The sequence below is a fragment of the Euleptes europaea genome, chromosome 9, assembly GCF_029931775.1.
Source record: "Euleptes europaea isolate rEulEur1 chromosome 9, rEulEur1.hap1, whole genome shotgun sequence".
In the NCBI taxonomy this organism is placed as follows: domain Eukaryota; kingdom Metazoa; phylum Chordata; class Lepidosauria; order Squamata; family Sphaerodactylidae; genus Euleptes; species Euleptes europaea.
Window position 1 is genome coordinate 89,086,695 of NC_079320.1, and position 14,080 is coordinate 89,100,774.

At 50.9% G+C, this 14,080-nt stretch overlaps 1 protein-coding gene across 1 annotated transcript in view; it reads left to right on the forward strand.

Annotated features, from left to right (window-relative positions):
• The first annotated feature begins 354 nt into the window (after positions 1 to 354).
• EVC (EvC ciliary complex subunit 1) overlaps positions 355 to 14,080 on the forward strand; it is a 51,521-nt gene continuing 37,795 nt past the window's right edge. The window contains exons 1-5 of the mRNA XM_056855122.1: positions 355 to 552; positions 3,934 to 4,050; positions 5,563 to 5,646; positions 7,801 to 8,042; positions 11,610 to 11,694. Of these exons, the coding sequence (XP_056711100.1) occupies positions 355 to 552; positions 3,934 to 4,050; positions 5,563 to 5,646; positions 7,801 to 8,042; positions 11,610 to 11,694 (726 nt within the window). The remainder of the gene's footprint in view (positions 553 to 3,933; positions 4,051 to 5,562; positions 5,647 to 7,800; positions 8,043 to 11,609; positions 11,695 to 14,080) is intronic.

Here is a 14,080-nt window from a genome sequence, read left to right on the forward strand (position 1 = left end):
ACCCACTCACTCACCAGGTGGGGGCCGTGGGGGCGGGGGGCGGGCGGGGAGGCGAGGCCCCCCCGGCCACGGCCCGCAGGCTCCCCCCGGGGCTGCTGCCCCCGCGCCCCGCCCCGCCCCAAGGGCCCCGCCGGCGGCGCCAGCAGCAGCAGCAGCAGCAGCGGCAGGAGGGGCGGCATCGGGCGGGCGGCCGGACAGGGCGGGCGGGCGCTCTTCCCCTGCGCGGGCCCCTGGCAAAGTTTCCGGGAGGGCTTCCCTCGCAAGCCCGGCCCACCCACCCCGGCCCGGGAGCGCGGGGCGGCGCCGCGGCTCGCCCTCCTCCTCCTCCTGCTCCTGCTCCTGCTGGGCGTGGGCATGGCGGCGCCGCGGGGTCCGTGCGGGGCGGCGGTGGAGCTGCGGCTGCGGGCGGCGGGCGCGTGGGCGGCGTCGCCGGGGCTGGTGGCGCTGGGCGCGCTGCTGGGGCTGGCGCTGGGGGGCGGCGCCGCCGCTCTGCTGGGGCTCGGCGCGCTCGGGACCCGCCTGCTCGCCCCCCCACGACGCCCCCCCCGACAGGTACCTGGGCGCCCGGAAGCCCCTCGGGGGCCCTGGGAGCCACGAAGCAAGCCGCTTGCCTCCCGTGGGCTCTGGGGGCAGGGCGGGGCGGGGCAGTCCTGCAAAGTAGCCAAGCAAATGGGGAAGGGGTCCCGAGGACAAGAGCATGGGTCCCACCTGGTCTGTCCCCAGGAGTGTGGCTGCTGGACGCCTTGCATGAGGGTCCCTGGGGTGGGGTGGAGTGGAGTGGGAGCCCCCTGAGTACAGCGGGATCCCCCTCCCACTCCCAGGGGCCCTCTCTGCAGGAGCCCTCAGCCCACGCAGGAGGCTGTTGTCCCACGGCGGGCCGGTCATTCAAGGCCCACAGTATGGACAGGCTGGGCTGGACCCGTCCCCTTGCTTCTCAGCATTCGTTCCCTGCTTGAGTTGCAACTTTGCAGTCCTGTGGTGTGTGTCAACAGAGCCCATTCAAGGCAAGGGGCCTTCAGGGCTCCCACTGTTTCCAGCATGATGTAGTGGTTAAGAGCGGTGGTTTGGAGCAGTGGACTTCTTCCTCCTCCTCCTCCTCCTCCTCCTCCTCCTCCCCCCTTGGATCCAAACCTAGGCTTGTACATCTGACTGCTCATGCCATCGCTTGCCTGCAAAATGTGGATGCAAGGATAGTGGGGATTGTGCCGTGCAAGGGCCTGGGAGCACATTGCTGCCAAGCACATGGGATACCGCTGTTCATCTTTACACGGCACGAATGGTGGGGCATTCTGAAGCCAGGTTAGAAAATAGGGGGTGGTTGTGCGATTGGCCGGAAGCCAGGGGCAGACAAAGGATCTAAAGTGACCAAGGAGCAAGCCAGACTGAGGGCTCCCTGCAGCACTACATCCGCGCCCGCACTACAGGGCGAGCATGCAGCTCAGCCCTCCGCTAAGTTAAATGCTCAGGGCCTCAGTGTGGTGTAGTGGTTAAGAGCGGTGGTTTGGAGCAGCGGACTCTCATCTGGAGAACCAGTTTGATTCCCCCACTCCTCCACATGAGTGGTGGAGGCTAATCTGGTGAACTGGATTTGTTTCCCCACTCCTACACAAGAAGCCAGCTGGGTGACCTGGGGCAAGTCACGCTCTCTCAGCCTCACCCACCTCACAGGGTGTCTGTTGTGGGGAGGGGGAGGGAAGGTGATTGTAAGCCGGTTTGATTCTTCCTTAAGTGGTAGAGAAATATAAAAACCAACTCTTCTCCTTCTTCTGCTTCCCTGGGCACAGTCCCGGGAAAAGCGTCCACTGTTGTTGGGCCATGAGTCCACCCCTGCTGGCAGCTCCCTGTTCTCAGTGACGCCTGAAAAGCATCTGAGTGGCTAAAATGTGACTTTGAGAGGAGCTGCACTTGGGAATGAGAAGGGGCGGGAGAACGAGGCCCTCCGCGGCACCCTCGAGAGCATAAAATCAGGCAGTGAAAGGGTGTCTGTGCTGCATCCGGTCGGGCTTTCAAAATGAGATGATTGGAGGTCCCTCCCTTGGTCCCAGATTTTTGTGTGTAACAGTCAGATGAATCATCCCCCTGTTTGAAATGAAAGGTTAACAAAATAATAGAAACAGTTCTACAGCCCTATTGGTCTGCAGCATGACCAGAAACAAGAGGAAACTTTGTCTAACACCTTTTGTTAGGACCAAAGGCATCTACGCAAAACATGGTGCAATCTTTTGAGCGCACCGGAGCTCTCAGGCTGTTCTTGTTGACAGACAAGCTGTGAGGAATGCACGGTGAAGGAACTAACTGGACAGATTGGGCAGTATGGTCATGAAGCCCTACGAGCCTCGGCTTAGAAGCCGGAGCAGCCTCTGGAGGGGCAGTTTGGGGCAGAAAGGCTGGGAAGGGAGGGCGTACTTAACCCTCCAGCCCCAGTTACCCATAAGCTCCTTTTCTTCTTCGGGTAGGTGGGGTCCAAATGCATGTTTCCCCTTGCAAATAGACATCCGGAGCCCTGTGACAGGAAAAAGCAAGCAGGGGGTAATTGGGAGTAGAGAACGGCTTAGTGCCCCACCCTCATCTCTGCTATAAGTTGCCCCCCCCCCCCCGCAAAATGCTTTTGCTTTGAAATCGTGGGCCTCGGGCATTCACCGCATGCATTTGCGCTTAACATTGAGCTAGGCCCGAGTCGTGGCCTTCCACACTGCCACTGGTTTGGACTTAAGGCAGTAGGTCATATGTTTTAGCAGTTCCCTGTGGTTTGTTTTTTTTTAACCCTCCCTATGGGCAGGAGCCCCGTGGCGCAGAGTGGTAAACTGCAGTATTGCAGTCAAAAGCTCTGCTAACGACCTGAGTTCAATCCCGACGGAAGTTGGTTCCAGGTAGCCGGCTCAAGGTTGACTCGGCCTTCCATCCTTCCGAGGTCGGTCAAATGAGTACCCAGCTTGACTTGGGGGTAAAGGGAAGATGACTGGGGAAGGCACTGGCAAACCACCCCGTAAACAAAGTCTGCCTAGAAAATGTCAGGATGTGACATCACCCCATGGGTCAAGAATGACCCAGTGCTTGCACAGGGGACCTTTACCTTTATGGGTAAGCTAGTGCATCAGAGACACCTTTCCTTGATATGCCAGCTTACTGTTTTGTGGCAAAAATATGACACTCATCTGCACCTGCTCTTTTAAGTACCACTATTCAGATTCCTGCCACTTCATTCTGAAAGTGCCTCAGCAGGGTATCATGCCCATAGGGTCCACCCTTCAAAGCAGCCATTCTCTCCAGGGGAGCTGATCTTGGTCATCTGGAGATCAGTTGTAATAGCAGGAGATCTCCAGGTAGCACCTGGTGGTTGGCAACCCTACCCACCTGCACACATCCACCACAATGTGAGCCCATAGCCTACATATGAAAAACTATGTGCCAATGAATGTACCATCTCTGGGTGGCGGCTGCATTCCTGTAATTGAGACCACTTGCTTCATCCCTCCCCCCCGCCTTGCCTATCAGCATTCTCTACAACCTGAGCATGGAGTCTGCATTCCTTCCCGATTAAAGGGACAGAACCTGCATGAGCCAGCACACTCAAGCATGGGCAGAATCAGACCCTTGATACCTCTTCCCTTTTCTGTGTGCCTGACTTCGCATGTGTTTATGACACGAGTACAGGATCCGCTCTGACTGAGGGTTATTAGACCACGCTGATGGGCAAAAGTGTATTAACATAAAGAACTAGGAAACAGACCATAATGAAACTCTGTATGCTGATTCAAAGAACATGTATATTCAGGAACATGTATATTTAAGAGGGCGAGCTTTACATTGTTTGGTAAATTGGCCAGTTTATCCAATAGAATTCAAGCAAGGTCATTTAAAATATTTCTGATCAAGTCTGTTGAACTGTCTTGCTGTTGTAACTAAAAAACAGTCTTGTCCTTGGGGTTTCAGAACGACGACTCTCAAAAATTGGTTGAAAGCAATCGCTCTGCAGCTCAGAAACATCATCGTGAAGGTTATTCCTTACCAGAAATGAAAGAAGCAGAAACATGGACAGTCATAGACAAGGTATTAGGCCCCTTGCTAGATGTATTGCTGTCTTGATGTTTCTGTTTGCGGGCTTGATATATTATACCCTGTTGCAGGTAAAATCCTAGCTGAGTAAGAATTAGTTTTAAGTTCTTCATATATCCCAATGTATTTACTCTGGCACCCTGCATGGCCTGGAGAGATGATTCTCAGAGTTTTATACGGTTGGGGTGTTGTTTTGTTTTGTTTTTTGCTGTCAGGTTGCAGCCGACCCCATGGAGTTTTCAAGAAAAGAGACAAACAGAGGTGGTTTACCATTGCCTGCCTCTACATAGCAACTCTGGACTTCCTCAATGGTCTCTCATCCAAATACTAAGCAGGGTTGGCCCTGCTTAGCAGCTATCTGATGAAATTGAGCTAGCGGGGGCTGCCCAGGGCAGTTTTGTACTTAGCACTTCAAAATTATCGTTATAACAGCTATCATTATAAAAGGAAGCTAACATTTCCATTTTTGAGATAAGAAGGCCTCATATGCAAGTCTGTACCATGATTTGTGTACTTTGTGGAGACACTGGGAGTTTTAACGCAGAAGGAAGGAATAAAGTGTATCAAAGACATAAAAACTCTCCCAGAATTTCGATGTAGCATGATGAAAATCTCATTCATCTTCTTTGTGCTTATATTGTTACTCCCTGTAAAAAGTATAGGCCAGGGGTCCCCAATGTGACACCTGGGGGCACCATGACACCTACCAACGCCTTTCCTGTTGCCCACCAAGAGTTTTTAGAAAGTGGATGGGACCATGTTGAGTTCTTGCCCAACGGGGGTTTCTGATTGGCGATGCAGAATAAAATAACAATATTTCAGTTGCAACTGCAACCACAGTGTTGGTTTTATTTTCTCTCACTCACTAGGGAATTTTTAAAATTATCCCTCTTTTCCCCTGCACTTGGGCTTCCTTTGTGTGTGTGTGTGTCTCTACCTCCTCTGGCAGCCATTTTGTCATTGGCCCCACCTCCTCTGGCAGCCATTTTGTAGTTGCGCCCGCCACCCTTTGTCAGAATTCCGAAAGTGCCTGCAGGCTTAAAATGTTTGGGGACCCCTGACATGGGTAGTTCTCAAAGAAGAGTTAGTAAAATGGGTTTATTTTGGGGGGTATCAAAGACTCTTTGGCTGGACCCCAGAATCTGAGACTCGTATCTAACCTAGTCCACAGCTTGGCAGTTTGTGAGCCTTGAGTACCTGTGACTGGCAGGCAGCGTGGACAGGCCTGTGTGCTTTGAGTGGATCTAGCCCAAGCAACTGACCTTGAGTTCCTTGAGTTGACTTCTGCAGTAGTGTCTGGTGGCTGACGTTCCCAGACTGGCTCCGGCAGAGGATGAATGGGAATTACTGTTGTGTTTCCTGTTTTGTCTTCCACGGCTTTATATGTCTCTGTGCTGACACCAAGTACAAGCAACGTTTGCCGAGGTCCCTAGAGTGAAAACTGGCAATCTTTGGGTGTCATATCCAAATATTTTAAACTTTTTTCTACGTTCTGTTTTCTTGCAGGACGACCAGCCTCCTTGGGACGCTAATGTTACAGAATTTGCACTAAAAGCTAAAGTCATCTACCCAATCAACCAAAAATTTAGGGTAAGCCTTTTTAATTGTTTTATGAAAAGAAGAGGGTGACTTTTTGACATACAAGTAGCCTGAGGAGAATAGTGTTATGGAAATTTCATTTTGGTAACCGGTGTATCCGTTTGGTGAAAATATTAGCCAAGAAAGTTGCAATTCCCTTCAACTACAAATCACTCCCTATATTTGTAAAGGGGTATGTCTCTGTATGGCCATCCCAGGGGTCAAAACAGGACTGGGTGTGATAGAACCACATTGCCGCTGCTGGTGAAAACTCACCACGCATACAGAAAAATGGCAGACAGCCGGAACATCCAACTCACCTCCCAAACTCGGCCCTGGCAAAGGTAGCCCATACATTCTTCCCTCAGTCCACAGGGGAGTATCTCCAACAGCAGAGGTGGTAGCCCTAGGGCTGCAGGTGGTGGGGAGAATAGCCGCTCTGAGCCTAGCCTGGCTTGGCTAGGAAAGGGCAGCCTATAAATCAAATCAAACAAAAAAATACCATTGCTTGGCTAATACAAGGATCCACCAATTCACTCCCCCCCCCGAGCCACTTCAGAGGCAAAAGGCAGCAAATCTGCTCATGGGTGTGTGTGTGTTTAGTGCCTTCAAATCGCTTCCGACTCATGGCGACCCTATGAATCAGTGTCCTCCAAAATGTCCTCTTGTTGACAGCCTTGCTCAGCTCTTGTAAACTGAGGGTCGTAGCTTCCTTTATAGAGTCCATCCATCTCTGGTTGAGTCTTCCCCTTTCCCTGCTGCCTTCAGCTTTTCCTAGCATGACTGTCTTTTCCAGTGACTCTTGTCTTTTCATAATGTGACCAAAGTGCGACAGCCTCAGTTGAGTCATTTTAATGTCTAGGGTCAGTGCTCTTGGGACCCCACAGTAAACCCTGTATCCAGCACCAACAGTTAGCTACAGGGGAAAAGAAACGAACTCTGATTCCTTTCCCCTCCTTCCTTTGCCCACTCTGCATTTTGTGGTAAGTTCCAAGTTTTAACATTGATTATCCTTCAGCCCATGGAAGGAAGATGTGCATAGCATCTTCTTCCCTCTCACGTGTGGCTTCCTTTTCCCTGTCCGCTCTCTCCTTCGTCCTCTGTGACATCCACATCTGCAAGCAATGATTAGCTCATTCCTGCAGACACTCTGTTCAAGCCATGGCGCCACTTGGAGGGGGGTGGCATCTGGCTTGTTTCCAATCAGGTGACAGTTCAATAGAAGCCCCTGAACCAGTGGAAACATTTCTGTCAGTCAAAGCAGGATTTGAATCGAACATAGAATAAGATTAGGGAGGGTCCTAAGGTCATCTGGAACATGGTTCTCAGACCGTCTACCTTAAGGGGCTCTTTTCACATTGATCTGTGCACTGAACATCCCCTGAAGAAGAAGAGTAGGTCTTTATACTCCACTTTAAGGAGTTTCAAAGCGGCTCACAATCTCCTTCCCTTCCCCTCCCCACAACAGACGCCTTGTAAGATAGGTGGAGTGAGAGAGGTCTAAGAGAACTGTGACTAGCCCAAGGTCACCCAGCTGGCTTCATGTGGAGGAGTGGGGAATCAAACCCGGTTCACCAGATTAGCGTCCTCTGCTCATGTGGAGGTGTGGGGAAACCAACCCAGTTCTCCAGATTGGAGTCTGCTTCTCTTAACCACTATACCACACTGGCTCTCTGAGCATCTTTCCCAGGACCCCTGTGAATTGAAAAAGATTTGGGGGCATGGTCTAGGGTGCAGGGGGCTCCAATACAACCTAGCGTATACTCAGAGTGGATCCTACAACTTACGTCTGTTGCTACTGCCCATTAGAAGGGAAGAGCGGTCGTGGCAGGTAGCCATTAAAGGAAGCCGAGCCTTCTATACTGACCACCTCACTGCAGAATCATGTAGACACCCCCCACTCCACAATATACTGACCAGTCCCACCACCTTTGGCAGGCCCTGCTTTGTCCAGTTTATGTAAATTAGTCCATGTTTTGGGGAAGCTGCCTCTCGCTCCACAAACCGATGCCATCTTTGAACGATGAAGCCCATTTCCCAGAAGGTGAGGAAAAAATACACCATGTGCCGTATTATAAATAGGTGATGAGGAAGGATTGAAAAGATAAATGTGATTTTGTTGTGAAACGTTAACTGATCGATCATGTCCATCTGCTTTACCCCCAGCCCTTGGCAGACGGCTCCTCCAACCCCTCTCTGCACGACAATGCCATGCGGCGGGGGGCCCTGCCCCATCAGATCCTGGACGGCTCCACCTCCAGCAGCACGGGGTCCCTCAGCCAGGGAGCCAAAGACGATGGTGCCTCCTCCACCACCACCATTCACTCTGCAGCAAGCCAGGATAACCGGTGCCAGGATCGAACCTTCCTCAAAGTGACTTGTTTTCCTGAACTGTTAACCTGTGACATGTAAGTGAGGCAGATTTGGGTTTTCACTTCTGTTGGTTAAAGGCCTCCTCTGACCGAAAGATTGTACCATTGGTTGGTGTATTTTTCTTGCAAATAATTTAAATCCTAGCAAGGCTGGCTTTTAAGTTCTGGTTCAGACTTGCAGTTGGAATCAAGGTTTATGAACTGGGAATGGACTGCAGGATCAGTCACGCCCAAATCTCCTCCTCTCCTTCAGATTCCCCTCTCCCAATCCATGTGACCTCTTGATTCATTTCTAGTGTTACGTACGATAACCTAGCTGCTATCCCAAGTTATTGTTGTCTTCTGTACAGGGACAGGATTTTGTAGGTTTCCCATTGCTGGTGCAGCTGCAGATAAAGCGAAGCAGCCACGGGGCTCCCACACGGCAGGTGTCCTGTGTTCTGTAGGCACGTAGGCCTGGTCAGGTCCCCTCTGGAGTAGTGTCTTCAGGCCTCTATCATGAGACTTGAGGGTATATACTGGAGCTGGAGGCAAGGAGCGCAGAACATGTGCCGAGTGGACTGAGTGATCCAGCCAGGCAGACTGCCCAAGCCTCCGTCTAAATAGTCTAGAAGCATCAGGCTCAGCTGTATCACTGGCGGGTGCTGAAGGTCCTGCAGGATCCTGCGAAGAGGTATAGCCATCACTGCATTGCTCTGGGATGGGGTTGCTCGCAGCTGGCCTGGCGCTGCACCTCCTTTGGCCCACCTCGGACTGGGCCCTCTGCAGCTGCTATTCCTACAGAGTGAGAACGGGTCCTGGGTTCGAGACCTGCTCCATGGAAGTCTGGTGGCTATCTCAGGGGCCAGCATCAAGGACTCACTTGCCAGCATGAGCCAGTGTGGCGCAGAGGTTAAGAGCAGCGGACTCTAATCTGGAGAACCAGGTTTCATTCCCCACTCCTCCACATGAGCAGCAGACTCTGGAGAACCAGGTTTCATTCCCCACTCCTCTGCATGAAGCCTGCTTGGTGACCTTGGGCCAGTCACAGTTCTCTCCGAACTCTCAGCCCCACCTACCTCACAAGGTGTCTGTTTTGGGGAGAGGAAGGGAAGGAGATTGTGAGCTGCTTTGAGACTCTTTAATGGTAGAGAAAATCATGGTATAAAAACCAACTCTTCTTCTTCTCCTTCTTGCAGGCCTCTGGTGTGACTGGCTCATCAGCCAGTCCCTCTGCCACGTTAGGCCCTCTTTGGACCCCTGGTGCTCCTCAGCCACCAGCCGTGGCCTCTCAGGCTCTTCCCCTGAGGAACCTAGTCTGAGTCACTGAGCTGGTTTTTGGGGGTCATGACAGCATGTTTCTGCACAGTTTCCTTGCCCCGATCCCCCATAAGTGACCACCCTGAGAAAGCTGAGGGGGAAAAAACTGTCCCAAAAGAACTTGGGGCAAATAACCCATGTGGAAGACATCATCATGAAAACCGCTATGCTTCTGAGCTGACCTTGAGAACTCGAATTACTGCCAGGTTGACTGAGTTACTCCAGTCTAAGGATTGCACTGTTAATCCACTTTCATTTTGGTATGGGCTCTGGGTTCTCTCATGCCAGTGGGTAATGCTTAACCAGTATGAATGCATAGACAGCATAGTTTAACTGAAACACATTTCTGTGGCTTACTAAAGCATAAGTGCATGAATGAGTAAAATCTCTGAACAAGCATCTAGTTTATGAATGAAATGGCAGAAGGATGAACCTGGAAATAACTACGCACGGTCAATTCAGAGGCATCTCATAATATCGTAGAGAGAGAGAGAGAGAACACTTTAAAACAAAGCCTCTAACAGTAAGAAGCAACAGTTTAAAGACTGTTCTTCTATTTGGTAAATTAAAGTTGTGTTCTCTAGAACTGCATACCTGCCCCCATGTTATCTCTACATTAGTTATTTGGCTAATTAAAATTAATCCAAATCACCCATAATGCATATCTCCCTGCTTCAGGCCCAGTTGGTCATTGAGTCTTATAGCCTCCTTTCCAGGGGGGAGTTAGCTAGGCTTTTAGGACAAAGGAGGAAATAATAATAACAGAGAGAAAGAAGGAGAGAGATCGAGAGATCAAAGATTAGGGGAGAGCAATCCCTATTACAAAAGGCATCAGAAGTTCCTATTAGAGCATAAGAAACCTCTAAGCTTTTGTACCCTTTTCCATTGGTTGGGGTTGTTCCAGATGAAAGAAAGATCCTCTTCTCAGTGCATGCCTTTCCAGTTTCACCCAGTCATTTCTCTCAGAGACTGCATGATAAGTGTCTTCCTCAAAGTAAATGTGTCGTCATTTATTCTTCATATCAAGAAAAAGAGCAGATGGGTGCTGGAGGTCATTCTGCCACTGGTAACATTCGCTCAGCATTTTCCCTCCATGTTGCTGGAGTCCAATCCAGCCACCAGCGGGCAATGGTACATCTTCTGCCTTTGTCTCACATGAGCACACATGAAGCTGCCTTATACTGAATCAGATCTTTGCTCCATCAAAGTCAGTATTGTCTACTCAGACCGGCAGCAGCTGCCCAGGGTCTCAGGCAGAGGACTTTCACATCACCTACTTGCCTAGTCCCTTTAACTGGAGATGCTGGGGATTGAACCTGGGACCTTCTGCATGCCAAGCAGATGCTCTACCACTGAACCACAGCCCCTCTCTTCTCCTGATTTTCTGCATATCCTCTGGGCCCTCATTCCCACCAGCATTCACAGTGTCTCCAAGTGGATCACGGCCATCCAATCGGTTACAGTGAGTCAGGACACATTCACTGAGCAGAGATACATTTCTGATGACCATATGTGAACCTGCCATAAGTCAGCATTTAGGACTTCTTCAGGGGAGCACGGCCACATTCTGCAGGGTTCAGGGGGACCAGATTAACAGTGATGATCACACAATGAGGAAGCATAATAGTTGGGGGGGGGGGGGAAGGCCACCTTCCTGCAGCTTGGTTGGCTGGTTTCACTTGTCAAACTGAAGGGGGCTTGGGGGATTAACGGTAATGGTCCATAGTGATAATTCATCTTTCTAACACTAGAGCTGTGAGGGATCGAAGTCAAACCTGGACAGCTTTCATGAAGCCGGCTTCGCTGTGCGATTGCCCCCTTCATCTGATGGCCAGATGCCTGATGGAGTGCATCACTTCAAGATTTTCATGACCTTTCAGAACTAGGCAATATTATTTAATTCTGTTGACTGGCTTCCTTAAAAAAAAATTCAATGTATACCAGCATGGTGGGGTGGTTAAGAGCGGTGGTTTGGAGCTGTGGACTCTGATCTGGAGAACTGGGTTTGATTCCCCACTCCTCCTCCACGTGAACGGGGGAGGCTAATCTGGTGAACCAGGTTGGTTTCCCCACTCCACACGAAGCAAGCTGGGTGACCTTCGGCTAGTCACAGCTCTTTCAGAGCTCTCTCAGCCCCACCTACCTCATAGGGTGTCTGTTGTGGAGAGGGGAAGGGAAGGTGATTGTAAGCCGGTTTGATTCTCCTTTAAGTGGTAAGAGAAAGTCGGCATATAAAAACCAACTCTTCTTCTTCTATATGCAATGTAGTGTGGATATTAATGAGATGTCTTTTGGGTTTTTTAGATTTGATGTGAAGATGTGCCTGTACAGCCTCTTTCTGAAGCATCTCCAACTGATAGACATGGACCTAAGGAGACAGAAACATGTGGTAGGTACTTGGTAAACAGGGGTCATTTCATCCATGCCCAGTGGGAATTATTGTGATGCCTGAGGGTTTTGTCAGGAGAAGGTTCCCATTGATTGTGTTCCAGGGGTTGGATGTGCCTCCCTTCCATTCCATTGGCCCTGATGGTGCCCAGATGTCCAGCTTGCAGGGAACACCTTGCTTGGCCTGCTGGGAGGGCTGCTTCCAAGTTGAGCTGACGGTGGGAGGCATTCAGAGTTGTGCAGCTGCAATTCAGTGAAAGGTTCCCACATGCTCTGGGCTCATGTCCGGGTAAATGCCGTGGCCCAGGTTGGCAATGTAACGCTGGGAGCCAAACCCTTCGAGCATTTTCTTCGCCAGCTCCCCGATCTTCTCCTTTGGTGCATAAAGGGCACACCGATCCAGGTTGCCTAGCAGGGTAATATCTTTTCCTGTCCTCCGACGAGCATCCTGGGGGTGAAGGGTCCAGTCCAACCCAACCACTTCAAAGCCAGACTCTGCCAAGTCCTCCAACGCATAATGTGCATCCTTGGCAAAGACAATCATGGGCACAACAGGCAGGCTGTCTTCCCGCAGCTTGCTCTTCACCCGCTTGGCAATGGACTGGATGAATGGGAGGGCGAACTCTGCAAACTGCTCTGGCCCCAGGTGTCCTGCATGCGACTCAAAAAGCTGGAGAGCCTGAGCACCTGCAACCACCTGCCTTACGAATGGCATGTTCTTAATGCGGCCTGAAGGGGGATTGATGTAATCTTCACTAAATTGGGGAGGAGCAGAAAAGTAGGAGCGAGAGAAGTGTGAGGAGCAGGAGGAGAGTGAGATGGAACAAGAATTAGTTTCTCAAAAAAGGAGTCATGCTTGGGGGGGGGGGGGCGAATGAAGGATGCCGAAGGACATTGGAAAGAGAACGGGAGAGAAAGCAGCCCAGCATGCCTATAAATAGATACTTTGGAAGATGCTGAGAACTTCCAGGGCCTTTGTTCTTGTTTTTGTGGTGGGAGGTAAAGAAACTTCGGGACTTTGGTTTGGGTGCAGGTTTTCAGATTTTATGTTGGCTTGGTTTCTCCAGGTGGTCCTGGTGTACCCCCTCCTTTCCACCCCAGCAACCTGTCATTAAACGGTTCCTCATTTTTGAGACTATAAACTTATCTTTAGGGCAGTTGTCATCAACCTTTCCAGACCCAGCCTTCAAAAAACAGTTTTAAATTAATTTTACACATACACTTCTCTCTTTCTCTGAGAATTAAGACAGTCAGCGCTATCACACATGCTGAATAATTCACTTTCAATCCTCATTCAGTGCACTTTGCAGCTGGATTTTATTGTGTGAAATGGCACAATACACTTGCAAGCGATTGTTAAAGTGGATTGAAAGTGGATGGAAAGTGCATTATTCAGCCTGTGTGAAAGTGCCAGGATGAGAGAGATTGCCCCAAGAGGATGCTGCTTGAATATTTTTTCAGTGATTTTAAAAGCTGCTTAAAAATGTTAAGTGCCTCGGATGGGTACCGTATATACTCGAGTATAAGCCGAGTTTTTTAGCCATGATTTTTGGCTTAAAAAACTCACCTCGGCTTATACTCGGGTCAATACGGTAATTCGCCTGCCGGGCCCTCTCCCAGCGCGCTCCCGCCAGCCAGCTGATGGGCGGGCTGTCCTGCCTTCTCTCCCCCCCCCACCCGATTGCTCCTTCTGCGTGGCGGCAGCGGTTTCTTCCCCACCCCACCCAATTGCGCCTTTTGCGCGGTCGTTGCGCCTTTTGCGCGATCGCGCCTTCTGCGCGGCGGCGGTTTCTTCACCCCCCGCCCCACCCCGCCTTCTGCTGGGCGGCGGCAGTTTCTTCCCCCCCACCTCCCCCACCCCCCACCTCACCTGGGCCGGTCCTCCTGCTTGCCAGCTGACCCTGCGGGGCCTCCTGCACGCAGGGAGGGGGCCACCGCCACCGCCTGCCTGTGCGCCGCAGCCCGGTTAGGTAAGCCTGCGGGAGGGGGTGCATTTCCACCTCGGCTTATACGTGGGTGTCTAATTTTTCCCCATTTTTGGGGTGAAACTAGGCACCTCGGCTTATACTCGGGTCGGCTTATACCCGAGTATATACGGTATATATTCTTCCATGGTAACATCACATTTGAGAGCCGGTGCGTTGTAGTAGCTGGAATGCTGGACTTGGCCTGGGGAATCTCACTAGGGGGCCTTGGGCCCGTCACGGCACCACCCACCACCAGTTTAACTTACCTCACAGGGATGTTGTGAGGATAAAATCGAGGAGAACAAAACTACACACGCTGTCCTGGTGATGGCATACAATACAATAACTATTAATTTTGCAATTAATCAAGGTAACAAGATAACATGTTTTGTTTATTTCATGTTCCAAGTTAATTGCATG